The sequence below is a fragment of the Psammomys obesus genome, unplaced genomic scaffold, assembly GCF_907164565.1.
Source record: "Psammomys obesus unplaced genomic scaffold, mPsaObe1.curated_primary_1811, whole genome shotgun sequence".
Taxonomy (NCBI): Eukaryota; Metazoa; Chordata; class Mammalia; order Rodentia; family Muridae; genus Psammomys; species Psammomys obesus.
In genome coordinates, this window is record NW_026594014.1 from 811,214 (window position 1) to 824,974 (window position 13,761).

The 13,761-nt window shown below is 59.9% G+C and overlaps 2 protein-coding genes across 2 annotated transcripts; both read right to left on the reverse strand.

Moving 5' to 3' along the window:
* Positions 1-3,654: 3,654 nt before the first annotated feature.
* Prr22 (proline rich 22) lies at positions 3,655-5,867 on the reverse strand. Its single transcript, XM_055617771.1, has 4 exons — positions 5,478-5,867; positions 5,329-5,394; positions 3,873-4,901; positions 3,655-3,743 (listed from the first exon to the last, which is right to left on the reverse strand). The coding sequence occupies exons 1-4, from the start codon at positions 5,587-5,589 to the stop codon at positions 3,655-3,657; spliced, it is 1,296 nt and encodes a 431-aa protein (XP_055473746.1). The 5' UTR covers positions 5,590-5,867.
* A 121-nt stretch (positions 5,868-5,988) lies between these two features.
* Positions 5,989-10,557, reverse strand: Dus3l (dihydrouridine synthase 3 like). The gene is made up of 13 exons (XM_055617797.1): positions 10,382-10,557; positions 9,347-9,629; positions 8,269-8,775; positions 8,137-8,178; positions 7,882-8,034; positions 7,624-7,740; positions 7,389-7,454; positions 7,181-7,291; positions 6,927-7,023; positions 6,702-6,777; positions 6,384-6,572; positions 6,167-6,295; positions 5,989-6,094 (listed from the first exon to the last, which is right to left on the reverse strand). Exons 1-13 carry the CDS (start codon positions 10,474-10,476, stop codon positions 6,022-6,024), a joined length of 1,938 nt encoding a protein of 645 aa, XP_055473772.1. The 5' UTR covers positions 10,477-10,557; the 3' UTR covers positions 5,989-6,021.
* Positions 10,558-13,761: the final 3,204 nt, after the last annotated feature.

Here is a 13,761-nt window from a genome sequence, read left to right on the forward strand (position 1 = left end):
CCTTGGCCTGTGTTGTCCTTTGTAGGGTAGGTGGATCGCCAGCCACGCTCCGGCCCCAGCGGATCCTGTAGCTGTCTCCCAGACTCACTTTGGGGCAGCCGGTCTCCCACACTGGCACTATGGCTTCCCAGAGAAACTAAGCCTTTGACCCCAGGGCCTGTCCCTTCTGGGAGTCGAGGCCTTGTGTCCCTAGCAAGGCCAGCCCCAAGCTGGTGTCCTGTCCCTGGCGCCCGACAGACGCTTCTCAGGGTGTATCTGAACCCAGGGCGAGGGCAAATGTTGGCCTCTGTCAGAACCTTGGGCTGAGTGTGTATCCACAGCAGCTCCCTGACTCACAGATGCACAGAATAGGCGGTCTGGTGGTGGTTAGCAAACCTGCCCCAGCTCTGACGATGGAGAGCTCAAGGGACACTGCTGCTTCATGGTTTGGGGAAAAGCTTTCATTAAAGATTTGAGGGCTGAAGAGATGGAGCTCTGGGTGCTTCTGCAGAGGGCCCAGGTTCGATTCCCAGCGCCTACACCACCATCTGTAACTGCGGTCCTGGGGATCTGATGCCCTCCTCTGGCCCCCATAGGCACTGCACTCTCGTGGTGCATACACACGTCCAGGCAAAACACCCAAACACCTGAAATAATTCGTTTAAAAAGGAGTGGAAAAGTGTTCTCTTTCTGAAGTGTGCCCTTGCCTCCTGGTTTTCCTCCCTCTTCCCTGGCTGTTGTGTTTCCATCCCTGGGTCAGGCTCCAGGCACTGCCCTACCACCCTTAGTGACTGGGCCTATTCCCAGAACAGAGATATCCTCCCTGGTCCGAGTGCTCTCCTGTGCTCAGACCTCAACAGGATTCCAGAGATTCTTGGGATGGGAGAGGCGGGGGACTAGGGGCGATAGGTGGGATTCATCGCCATTCCGATGTTACCACAGGACCAGGCAGGAGCTCAGCATCACCGGGCAGACACTCGGGGACCAGCCTTCAGCCAAGTGTTCTGCCTTCAGTGTCACTGTGGACACTGGGCCAGGCCATGTTCCGGGACAAACTCTGGGGCACTTTTGGTACTAATCGGTGTCCTTGGGCTCCACCTGCTGCACACCACAGACAAAAACCATAATCATGAAATCCATGTGCGTCCCCAGGCAGAGCTCAGGATTTGCTGGGGGTGGAGGTGGGGCAGGCATCTTCTTTAGAATCTGTGCGAGTGATGTGAAAGGCAGAGGAGGAGGTTGGAAGAGACAGTCTCTCATTTGAACCCAGGATTGGGCCAGCAAGACCAAACAGTCCTGTCGCCATCCCAGACGTGCTGCAATTATTGGAATGCACAACCAGCTTCTTTTTTGTTGTCGTGTTTTTGTTTTTAAGTTTTTTATTTTATATGCCTTGGTGTCTTGCCTGCATATGTGTGTGAGGGTGTTGGGTCCCCTGGAACTGGAGCTACAGACAGTTGTAAGCTGCCATGTAGGGGCTGAGAATTGAACTCGGGTCCTCTGGAAGAGCAGACTGAGTATTCTTCACCGCTGAGCCATCTCTCTAGCTGCCCCGCTTTTGTTTTTTGAGACAGGGTTTCTCCATGTGACAGCCCTGGCTGTCCTGGACTATCTTTGTGGACCAGGCTGGCCTCGAACTCATGAACTCACAGAGATCTGCCTGCCTCTGCTTCCCAAGTGCTAGGATAAAAGGTGTGTGCCACCACGACCGGCTCAGCTTCAGCTTTTTTTAAAAATTTTATTATTTTTAAATTTTATTTTATGTACATTGGAGTGAAGGTGTCAGATTCCCTTGGAACTGGAGTCACAGACAGTTGTGAGCTGCCATGTGGGTGCTGGAAATTGAACCCGGGTCCTTTGGAAGAGCAAGACAATGCTCTTAACCACTGAGCCATCTCTCCAGCACCCCAGCTTCTTATTTTCAAAGATAGATAGGATTTCACTATGTAGCTGGTCTGGAACTGTGTAGATCAGGTTAGCCCCAAACTCCGAGACTGAGTTTAGTCTGACTGGCAAGCGCTGGAACAGCAGATGACGGTGAACTCCTGATCCTCCCGTCTCCACCTAGTTCTGAGATAACAGGTGGGCTAACATGCCCGGTTTCTGTGGTGCCGGGGGTTAGCCTGGACGCCTGCATGCCAGTCAGAGCCTCTGTCCACTGAGCCCCAGCCTCCCCCTCTATCTCCAGTGGTGCTTCGTCCGGGGGGGGGGGGGGCTTCTTAGAGGACGCCCAGGCAGGTGAGTCCTTCACACCACACTGTTTCCTACCCATGATTTACAGCCCCTTCCATCGCTCTACAAACAGCACTTGGTGGGAGGAGGCCCCAGGAGAGGGCGGTCTCTCTGCGCTGTGACCTTGAGAAGGGGGCCATGGGGGACTCTGGACAGAAGGGAAGAAACGCTCGCAGGGGCCTTGAGCATGAAGCAAGGCAGAGAACTCCAACTCAGGCAAGAAGCGGGCTGCGTTCCGTGGGTAGATGGATGGAGCGTCCGCCTGCACACAGGAGGCCCTGAGCGCCAGCTCGGGAGAAACCAAGAGAAGCGCTTTTCAGCTACACAGGATTGAGGCCAGTCTGGCCTATAAGAGATCTGTCTAGAGAGATGGCGGGGGAGGGGGAAGAAAGGGAAGGAAGGAAGGAAGGAACCCAGGCAGGCAAGCTGGGCGTGATGGTGTAGGCCTTGAGGGTGTCTCATCAGTGTGAGTCCAGGCTAGCCTGCCTGACATAGGTTCCAGGATAGCCAGGGCTACTACTGACAAACATTTACAAAGCGGCGATGAGGACGGGAGGAGGGTCGGGGGATAGGGCAGCCTTGGGCTTGAGCAAGCACGGTGACACACGGGTGAGGTGTGACTGCGTGGAGGGCAGTCCTCTCCTACCTTTGCTTGGGCCCCGGGGGCCCCCCACCCGCCTCACGCACTTCTGCCCTTAGCTGCTATGGCTCCCTTCGGGCGCCCTCACCTTCTTGGGAACAGGCAGTCGCCTGCCCATCAGGCCCCCCACAGCATGCCGCATCCTACCCAAAGCCCACACCGGTTCCCACGGCCTGTCCTGCCACCACCAGCAACCACACTTAGGCTGAGCCCAGCAACCCAGACGCCCACCAACAGCAGAAGTGTCCTCCCGGTCTTCCACAAACTGTGGCTTTGTGGGGCACAGGTGAGGCGCAGGGAGCTTGCTGGAGGAAGAGCAGCTCTGCAGGAGCTGCCCTGCACGCTGTGTTCCGTGAGAGTCCATTCCTCTCTGGACACTTTGGTTCCCACCACCAAACCATACAAGGGAACCCATTTCAGTGCAGTGTCTGGAAAAGAAAACTCCACTTCCTCAAGAGACCTTCCAACACGGCCAGCCCCTGGTGACCAATTTCCGTTTTTGAGACAGTGTCCTGAAGCTCAGGCCAGCCTTGAAATGCTGATCCTGCCCCCTTCCACTTCCTCAGCGCTAGGATTACAGCCATGTACCAAACATAGTTTATGCAGCCCTGGGAAGGGCAGCCCCAGGCCTGTGACTAGCAACTGAGCCCCAACACCCTCCCAGCGGAGCCACAGCCCAGCCCCCATGTCCTTATGTCTTTTAAATGGGGTTGTATTTGGGGGCCCAGACTGGCCTCCGCTAGCCCCTGCCCGGGTGCCCCGAGTGCAGGGGTGATAGTTCAGCCTCCCTGATACCTCACACTTCAATTCCGAAGTTCCTGGCCCAACTCTGAAGGCGTCTGGTGACTGCCAGGCTCCCCTTTGCCTACCCGTGCAGTCTGAGCACTCCAGCCTGGTCACGGCAACAGGACACACGTGCACACGTGTGAGCTCAAATGGCTTTAATTGGGGGCAGCTCCCAGGTCCGGCCTGGGTCCTGTGGCAACGGTGGTCTGCCTGTGTCTGCCGCCGCCGCCGCTGCCTGTCTTTTCTTTCTTGGCAGATGGGCTGGCTTTCTTCCCCGACTGATGGGACCGAGGGCCAGGGGCCACCATGTCAGTGACAGGGACCCCCAGGTGGGGTGGTGGCTCATCGTCCAGGGCCTTGAAGCTGAAAAAGTAATCCACGTTGGCCACCGCGTCCAGGATCTCGGGGACATTGTAGTCAAAGGACAGCAGCTCATCCGGGAGGTGCAGAGAGCGGATGTCAGCCGGGCAGTCGTCCCCACCTCCACCGCTGTCCCGAAGTCCGGGGCCGGAAGACCTGTGCAGGGCCACCTCCGCTTCGGCACCACCAGGCAGACAGTCGAAAAGCTTCATGGCATCTTCACCAGGCAGACAGTCGAAAAGCTTCATGGCATCTTCCAGAAGGACCTTGTCCGGCAGGAAGAAGGCGCGAGCCACCTCTGGAGGCATGGTCTCGCCTGAGGCCGCGGGGGCCGCCTCCTCTACCTCAGCTGCCTTGGGCTCCACAGGCCCAGGAGGGAGCTGCAGCCCTGGCCTGGCCACGCCACTACCCTGTGGCTCCCTGGAAGCCTCAATGGGCCTCACGGTCACCTGGGGCCCTGGGAACTGGCTGGCGTGGCCACTGAGGTGGCTGTAAGGCCCGGGGGCCAGCGTGTGCACTGTGGGGACTGTGATGAGCACGGGAGATGGCTTAGTCTCTTTGGGGGTCGGCGGAGGCGCCAGGCCTTCTCTGAGCATCTCCATGAAGTTGTGAGGCCCTCCGTCCCGCACAAAGCCCAGCGCCTCGGGCCCAGGCGCCTCCGGTGGAAGGTAGTGTGTGAGGTATGGTGGCCCACTGGGGGCCGGCTGGTAATGGGGGTAGAGCGGAGGCGGCGGCCCCGGGGCCTTGAGGTAGGACGGGGCCTCCAGCAGGTAGCCGCCAGGCAGGGCGGGACCCCCAGCCACTGCCACCTTGTAGAGGGATGACTGGCCGAAGTCGGAGGTGGCCCATTCGATGCGGTAGATGCGGGGGTCGAAGAAGCAGCCGCAGGGAGCCATCTGGAAGCCTGTGGGTGGCAGACACCCTGAGTGGGGACCCTCGGGGGGACCCAGGCCACGGGGTCGGGGGAGAACCAGGACCCAGGCATGCAGGACACAGCCTCACCCTGGAGGCGCTTTGCCAACCGGCTTTGTTTAGCAGTCCTATGGGGACACATAGGAGACGAGGCAGGGGTCCCGTCCTCTGAGGCCTGCCCCTCAGAGGGCCACTGACCCGAGCTTGAGAGGCTGGGCCTCTCAGAAAGTCTTGCCTAGTGGCAGCTGCTGTCACCAAAGCAGGCTTTGGCCTGGTCCTTGGTGTCAGTTCAAAATGTGGCACAGAAGTTTAACTATGGGCGGGGGGAGGCACAGAGGTGACTCAGGGTCTGTTTTGGGGTCTCATCTCTGGTGAGGAGGGAGCCTGCTCACAGTGAGGCTCGGGGTGCCAGCCGGTACCTGCTGGAGGGGCTGGCAGCACATCCTGGTCTGAGCTGGGGGTCTGATACAGCAGATTGGTGTTGGCTGTGGACAAAGGTGCCTGGTGGGTGGGGCAGGGGCCTAGGCCCCATGGCCATCACACACCCCTGCCCGCCCCACCATCATACCTACGGTGGGAAGGGGTTCTGGGCCACCGGGCACCTCAGTGCCCTCCAGGCTCTGCGGGCCGAAGCCTTCCTGGGGTATAGCTGGGGGGTAGAGGGTTTTGGGGTGCTGCATGGGAGGGCCCGGGTGGCAGTAGAGGCACCTGGGGACAGAGTCCCGCTGGGTTCTGTTTGCCTTGTTGCTAGGTGGAGGGTTCCAGTCCAGGCCCAGCACCTGGGTTCTGGGGCGGGGGTGGGTAAGAGATGACTCCAGGGTCAGGTCCTGCTGCTGCCTTCCAGCAAGTCACCCAACTCACAGCCACAAGGGCGAGTGCCAACAAAACGGGACAGTCGGGAGACAGAAAGCCATGCCGAGGGCCCAGACACCAGCCAAGAACCTGGACGAAGAGGGAAGGCCACCTCAGGAAACCTAAGAAAGCCCAGCTTAAAGGTGGGTATGCACCTAGGGCTCCTGGAGTTCAGGACCAGCCTAGGCAACACGAGACCTTATCTTAAAAAACCAACAAAGAAGAAATTGTAGAAGAATAAAATTTATTGTCTCCGTTGGCTACTTGTAGGCGTTGGCTTTGTGCTTGGGCAGGAAGACAAAGCCAGGGGGAACTGGTCCAAGCAGCATCTCACTGTGGGGACAAGAGTGACAATTAGGCCTGGGCCTCCCAGCATTGCCCCACAGAGCCCTGGCCAGTGGGTACCTGATGCGAATCCAGTCCGCAGCCTGCTGGCTGGCCATGAGCGTCTCCAGATGGTCACGGCCTAGGTAGTAGGGCGGCCTCTCGTTGATCCTCTGAGGGAGTCGCTCGAGCAGGCCCACAGGGACATACCTGCCAAGTGGAGAGAGCAGAGGAGGCCATGAGGCCGGGCGAGGCCTGAGGCTCCAGTCCCCTACGTGGCCAACGGTTCACTGTCCACCTGCAAAGAAAGGACAGCCACTCAAGAAGGAAGCGCCGGGTCCGCTCCACGCCCTGCGTGTCAGAGCCCCAGTGCTCCAGGCCATAGTGTGTGAAGTCCCTGAGGATGTCCAGGCGCTCGGAGGACGAGATGTCCCAGTGCCTCTGCTCCTTGATCTCCGTGAACAGCCAGGGCTTGAGCAAGGCACCACTGTGGAGGAGACAGTCGGTGAGGACCTGACGCCTGCTGGCTCCCGTCACCTCAGCGCCTGGGCCTCACTCACCCAGCAGCCCCGGGCCAACACTCCTGCACCCTTGTCCCAGCCCAGCTACCGCTTACCGGGCAACCATGATCCCTGCAACGCCTGTCTGCATGGCAGAGTTGGCGTCCTCAAATGAAAGGATGTCCCCATTTCCTGAGGAGACAGAGCGGGGTCTTGACATGGACCTGGGGAAGGCCCCATGGACCTGGGGTCGGTCCTGGATCTTCCGGGGCCCAGCATCCTCCCGTCTTCCCGGCTGAGAGGTCAGCAGGGCGGGAGGCCCCGGTGGCCCTGGCACCTACCGAACAGGGGCATGGGGCTGGCCACCCTGGCACAGTGCTCTATGTAGGGCCAGTCAGCCAGCCTGGTGTAGCGCTGTTCTCGGGAGCGGCCGTGAAGCTGTGAGGCGGGGCGAAGCAATGAGGAGGTAAGCTCGAGGGGAACAGGCCTCGGGGCCCCCGAGGTGAAGGGCAGGAGGGAGCCCAGAGAGACAGCACGGAGCCAAAGGAGACAGAAAACAAAAGACCAGGAGGGCCACAGGGGCGCCGACACCCACCGTGACCAGTGCGACGCCCCAGTCCCGTAACTCGGGCAGCAGGCGGTGTGCTAGGCTCACGCGCTCTTGGACGCCGGTGCGCATCTTAACAGTCAGCGGCACATCCAGCACCTGTGGGGCGAGGGGGTGAGGCATCAGCGGGGCTGGACGCTACACAGCAGACGCTGGGGGACAGAGAAGGCCCACAGCCCGGATGAGCCCAGGTTACCTCATTCACACCTCGCACAATCTGCTGGAACTTGGCTGAGCGGTTCATGAGGGCGCAGCCGCCACCCTGCAGGACACAGACCCTGATGACCCTCCGAGAAACACGGACACCCCCTGTGCGCAGCCACGCGCAGCTAACTTGCCCGCCGCCCGCCTCAGGGCGCCCTCTACCCGGATGGGGAAAAGGGGGCATTAGGCCACACCCGCCCCTGGCTCCGGGGCGCAGTGGCCATCACCTTCTTGTAGACAAGATCGATGGGGCAGCCCACGTTGATGTCCACAAAGTCTACGTCAATGGTGCGATTCAGGAGCTCCGCGCATTTGGTCATGGTGTCGGGGAAGGCACCCTCTAGCTGCACCGGGCGCAGTGTGGTTGGTGACTGGCCCACTGGGGTCAGCACGCCGACCCAGGGACAGCAGGAAGGAAGGCAGGGCCACAGCACCGCTCCCCAACACGGCAGCCCTTCCCAGCCACCGTCGGGACAGACACTGACCTGCACCCCAAAGATGTCCTCGCACGGGTGGCGCTTGAGCAAGGCCCACTCGGACATCTGTCCCTGGAGCAGGTTTGTGCACACGGCCATCTCACCACAGGTGACATCTGCACCAAAGCGCTTGCAGATGCGGCGGAAGGGCAGGTTCCCACACTGGCCAGGATACGGGCATGTTCAGGCCTCAGAGGTCGCGAGAGCAGAGCCCCGAGGAGCCCCAGGGAACCACAGGGCTGCCCTTCCCCAGCCACCTCCTACCGTGGTGAGCGGAGCCAGGTACAGCTTCCCTCTGATGTCCAGCTGGAGGGGAAAAGAGCACAGGTCAGGCTCCTTCTGCCCAGACAGGCCTGTGGACGGGGCAGGAGCCCAGCTGCCAGGCCTGCCCCTTACCCGCTTCTTTTCGCAGGCACGCAGCCGGACAACATCCTCGTCTGTCAGGGGGCCACAGGTGGGCACAGGGCTGCCATGTGGGGTGCCGGCCCCTCCTACGGGGTCTGGCTGGGCGTGGCAGCTGTTCTGCTCTGGGGTCACCGTGGCCACAGTGGTCTCAGGAATGGCCACAGGCACGGGGCCCTGCGTGAGGTTGCGCAGGGCCTGCTCAGCTCGCTCAAAGCACACCTGGCGCTTCCGCAGCTGCTGCTGCAGGGCCCTGTCCAGGCCATTGCGCACAGAGGGGAGGTGGGCACAGCGGGCCGCCACTTCCTCCAACACCAGGTTCTGACCTCCCGGCCCCAGGTGCGCCCCAGCAAAGCGACAGGTAACGCTGTAAGGGCAACGGCCAAAGGTGTCGAAGAGCACGCAGCGAGGGCCCAGGTCCGCTGGTTTGGTCTCCAGGTAACGCTCTACGTCATGCAGGAAACGGCAGCGGTCTCCAAACGCACACGGAGTCGCCAGCTCCTGTGGAGGACGGGAAGGGACCGGCGAGGGCTGAGCAGCCAGGCATCGAGGGGAGCTCTTCTCCCAGCTGTGTGGCCCTGGGCGAGTGTCAGCAGCCCCTGAAAGCCCTGCTGCCAGCCCTAAGCTGGAACAGTGTCAGGCTCACATAAGCTAGAGTGATGGCCCAGGTGTCAAGAGCCAGCTGCTCTTGCCCACAACCTGAGTCTGATTCCCAGCAACCAAGCGGCAGCTCACAACTGCCTGTAACTCCGGTTCCAGGGCATATAATGCCATTTTAAAAGTAAATAAATGAAATAGTGGGGCTGTGGCGATGCAGGCACTCCACAGTGCTCTCTGGGCTTGAGGCCAGCCTGGTCTACAGGGCCAGTTCTGGGACAACCAGGGCTACACAGAGAAACCCTGTCTCCAAGAACCAAAATAAATAAATAAATAAATGGGAGTGTGCAGCGCAGCTGGGCTGAGGACTGTCGATCCTGCAGCAGCACTGTGCAGCAGCGGGAAGCCACAATACTGCTGGGTGAGGCTCCTACAGGCTCTGAGATGGCCGTGGAAAGCCCAGGCCAGCTCTCACCTGGAGAAGGGACGGGCACAGCCTCTCCTTGTCATAGTGCGCTGGCTTCACGTGGGGCCGGCTTTTGTTTTGGCCACGGGCCCTCTTGGGCACCTGCCTCTGTTCAGAGGATTCAACTGCCACCTCCGTCTTCCCGTTCTCCTGCCCATCTTCCAGACGGCTCCTTTTGGCCTCTGGCTCGGCCGTGTCTTCATTGCCATCTCCTGCGGGTGTTTCCTGGCATACACCCTCCCCCTTGTCTGCGTCCAGGTATTCATGGAACCGTTCCTTGGTGGTTCGGTACCTGCCAGAGAGGAAGAGGCTCAGTTTGCACACCAAAAGGCACCTGGGGACTAATGTCCGGCTCACATGCTTCTGCTGACAGGAGGCTCACTACTTAGAACCAGCCAGCTCTTACCCTGGGGCACCCCAGTGCCAGGTGGACACCTATCTTGCATTTGAAGGACCCATGCATTGTCTGTTTTTGGTGGGTAGAGAGTTGTTCTGGCTGTCCTGGACTGGATTTGTAGACCAGGCTGGCCGCGAATTCACAGAGCTCCACCTGCCCTGCCTCTGCAGGGATCAAAGGCGTGCGCCACGCCCGGCTGAGCTGCATTGTCTTACAAGTCTTACAAATGCCAACATTCACGTTAGACTATGAAGGAACTACAAGTCCCAGTATGCTTGGCAGCGGAAACCAGACTGCCACACTTCCCAGGAGGTCTTTCGGCCCACATACAGAAGTGGTCTGTAACCATAACCGGAAGTGATAGACACGCACGCCGTTTTGCCTTGCGCAGGGAAGACTACAAGCCCCAGCGTGCACCGCGCGCCTAGTGTCCCCCCCCTTCCCCGCGCCGCACATGCGCAAAGTCAACCCTAACGCATGTGACAACCATACATATTACACTAGCGCGTCAGCAAGTCCGTAGAGACTGTGGTGCCGCCGGCTGCTCCCTCCAGGACACCGCCACACCTCCCGGCATGCACCACTCGCGCCGTGCCATGGACGCCGGGAAGGTCCCTCGGCTTCGCCGTCGGACGCCAGCGACTTACTGAGGTTTAATGGGCGCCACTCCGCGTTCGCATGCGCCTGCTCCGGAGTCGCCGCCACCACCGCTCTCAGCTGCCGCCTTCGCACCCTCCGCCATCGACGCCTCTCACACCGGCTCTGGAGTGTGGCAGGAAAGTCTTCCGGGTCGCTCGTGTCTTCCAGAGTCTGCCGAGGGGAGTGCGCATGCTCACACCGCACCAGGGCCGCTAGGCGTGCGCGGGCCGTCCTGGGCTGGGCAGGGCGGCAGGAGCCGGAAGTGCCGCGGGGTCCTCCCGCGGGGTTCGCGCGTCGGCTCCCGTCGGTCGCTGTTTCCTTGTGGAAGTGGGTCCGTGGAGTCGGGGACTGCACCTCACACGGGCGACGCTGCCTTTTTATTTATCTTTCTAGGAAACGTGTCTGTGATTTTGTAATATGATCTTATAATAATAAAGCAGCCCGGTGCCGCAGGCCTTTAATCCCAGCACTCGGGGGGCAGAGGCAGGCGGGTCTCTTGAGATCCAAGCCAGCCAGAGCTCCACAGAAACACCCTGTCGTGAAAAACAGACAAAAACTGCAAGAAGGGTTCCAGTGACTTCACAGTGACATGCCCTCCTTGGAGGCATGTGAGCCAATGTGCCCCGTAAAACAGGTGCAGTTTGTATTTGTTTTTATTTTGTTGCCTTTCACTGTGTAGCCCCGCATGCTGAGTGCTGGGATTAAAGGCGTGTGCCAGTGTTGCTTTTTTTTTTTTTTTTTTTTTTTTCAAATTTCAAGACAGGGTTTCTCTGTGTAGCCTTGACTCTCCTGGAACTCTGTAGACCAGGCCGGCCTCCAACTCACGGAGATCCCCCTCCGTCTGCCTCCCGAGTGTTGGGATTATAGGTGTGACCCACCCACAACCGGCTCCGTGTTGCCTTTTTAGAGTTTCATTTTCTCATCTATTGTGGAGAGGGGTGTTTCCTGTGTCACGAGTGTGTGCAGGCCCGGAGACAGTTTTGAAGGGTCTCGGCTTCCCCATGTGGGTCCCGGAGATTGAACCCCAGTCTGCGCTGGCAGCAGGCGTTTCTCCCTACTTATCCCACAATTACTGTTTTAATGAAACTGTTGAAACGATTAAGGATGTAGCCCATTGTGCGCGAGGCCCCAGCTCTCTCCCTCCACAGGAAGCCATGGCAGAGCACACCTGTCATCCCTGCACATGGCAGCAGGATCTGGAGGAGGTTGGGGCCACGCTGAGCTACACGTCTCAAAAACCAAAGCCAGGTCAAACCAATCAATAGGTATAATCATTCTTAGAGAGGAGACAGGGTCTCACTGTGGCACAAGCTGGGCCCCAACGCAGGAACTAGGCCCTGTGCTGGTCATATAACACAAGAGGAAACTGAGGCCCAGAGAGGGAAAGGGGTTAATTAGCCTAAGCCCTCGATGGTGCCCTGATTGCTCCGTTGCCCTCTACCTCCCTCTGCAGGACAAGATGATAATAACACAGTATGCACGGAAAGGCTGGGGTCTCTTCGCCATGAGGACACACTCAGTGGTGTTCACTGAGGCCCCCAAAGGGCGACCTCAGGGACAAGATCCCGGTCAGTGCACGGCAACCCCGGCAGGCTTCCCACAGGAGGCCTCGGCAGCCCATAACTGATCATCCTTAACCATGATGTGCAGCGTTCACGGCGATGCGAACTCAGTGGTGCAGCAGCTAAGCGACTAGTGAGATGTGTTCCAGGCCCTGTACCAGCCCCGGCGCAGACTCGGGCCGCGCCGCAGCCCTTCCCGCTGCAGCACGACGGTTCACTTCCAAGAACCGGCCTTATCTCCTCGCCCGTGCACTCGCTCTTCCCTCCTCCCGGAACACGCTTCCAGCCTGCACACTACCCCACCCCTTTCTCCTCTGGCAGCTTCCACACCCAGGTCACCCGCCGTCGCCTTTGGGGGAGTCTGGCTCCCTGAACTGCGGGATCCAGATAATCCCCTGGAGCTGTGGCCAGCCATGCCCAGGCCTGATCTCAGCTGACACCAGGAAGTGAGGGGGGCAGGTGGCTGTGGCCAGCACTTAGGGAGACTTAGGCGCCAGGTGGGGGCAGGGCAGACTCAAGGGTCCCAGCTGCTGCCTCCTCCCATCCTCTCCACCTGGCTCTTCAATTCTTCCTATTTTAGCCTAATTTGGTTTTTTTTTTCTTTTTTCAGATAAGGTCTCAGGTAGCCCAGGCTAGTCTCCAACTCACTGTGGCTGGAAATGACCTTGAACTCCTGATCCTCCTGCCTCCACACCTCAAGTGTGTCTTACACCATGTTTGGCATTCTCTCTCCCCTCTGTCTTTCATTTTTGTCTTTTTGTGACAAAGTCTCACTTTCCCAAGGCAACCCCAAATTCACGGCAATCCCCCTGCCTCAGCTTCCCTAGTTAGTGGCCGGCTTGCCAGGCTGGGATCCCTCCTTGATCTGTGCCTGCCTGGGTACCCCCACTCCCGGCCGCCCCTTCCCTCTCAAGTCTGGCAGGTGCAGCCCTGGGCTGGGTGCCCACGGCTGTCCTCCCGGATTTGTGTGGCTGCAATTCCTTTATCTGCGTCTGCAGCTGGGTCCTTATCTCGGGGCTGCAGGTCGGGAGCAGGGGGATTAGAGCAGCCGGAGCCAAGCGGTGGCCGAGCGCCCGGCACCACTACGGCTGGCGGCGCCTGCGAGTGCGCGCGTGCGCACCGCGGCCTGCGAGCAAGCCCGCCTCCAGCCCCGCCCCTCTCCGCAGGCTCCGCCCCCGGCTTTTCCGCGGGAGCCGCTGCCCAGGTGGTCGACGTGATGCGTTTCCCACCTTCCTGACCCAGGAGCCCGCGGGGACTCGGCCTTCACCTCTGACCCCGGGCTGTCGATGGCCCCCAAGGGAACAGCCTGGGTCCTGTTTTTACCATCCCAGCCCGAAACTGCAGCTTTGCTGCTTCCTGCCGCCCACGGGCCGCTAAGAGCCCCCTTCTGGCCTCGGTTTGCCCGTGACCCCATCTCCCCCACCCCCCCGCCAACACCAGAGAGAGAGTGTGTCAAGTGATGCGGGAGGCTCCTCGGCATCTCCCACATTAGGACTGACAGTCACCCCAAGGTCCCAGAACCCACTGCTGAAAACCGTGGAAGCCGGAGGATAGGGAGTTGCAGGCCAGCTGGGCCACAGGGCAAGGCTTTGTCGGAGGTCGAGCCTGGTCTGGGCTCGGTGGGTGGGGGCCTTGGCGGAACAGTTGAAGCCTTGCTTCCATCCCCAGAACTTCAGAGACCAGCTCTTCGAGCAAGCTCCAAGGATCGGGGGTTCAAGGTCATCATCAGCTACACAGCAGGTTCCAGGCTGGCCTGGGCTACAGTATGGGACCCTTTCTCAAAATGAAACCCCGTGCTAGAAGGGAGCCCCAAGGACAATCCTGTC

Excerpts from the sequence above, each read along its gene's own strand:
- Prr22 (XM_055617771.1), bottom strand. The coding sequence starts at position 5,589 with ATGCAGCACCCCAAAACCCTCTACCCCCCAGCTATACCCCAGGAAGGC. Across the intron at positions 4,902-5,328 it reads GCTGCCAGCCCCTCCAGCAG|GCTTCCAGATGGCTCCCTGC; the intron begins GTACCGGCTGGC and ends TGCCACCCACAG. Across the intron at positions 3,744-3,872 it reads TGCCAAGAAAGAAAAGACAG|GCTGGAGTGCTCAGACTGCA; the intron begins GCAGCGGCGGCG and ends TGCCGTGACCAG.
- Dus3l (XM_055617797.1), bottom strand. The coding sequence starts at position 10,476 with ATGGCGGAGGGTGCGAAGGCGGCAGCTGAGAGCGGTGGTGGCGGCGAC. Across the intron at positions 7,455-7,623 it reads TCGATCTTGTCTACAAGAAG|GGTGGCGGCTGCGCCCTCAT; the intron begins GTGATGGCCACT and ends TGTGTCCTGCAG. Across the intron at positions 6,573-6,701 it reads GCAGGGATCATGGTTGCCCG|TGGTGCCTTGCTCAAGCCCT; the intron begins GTAAGCGGTAGC and ends TCTCCTCCACAG.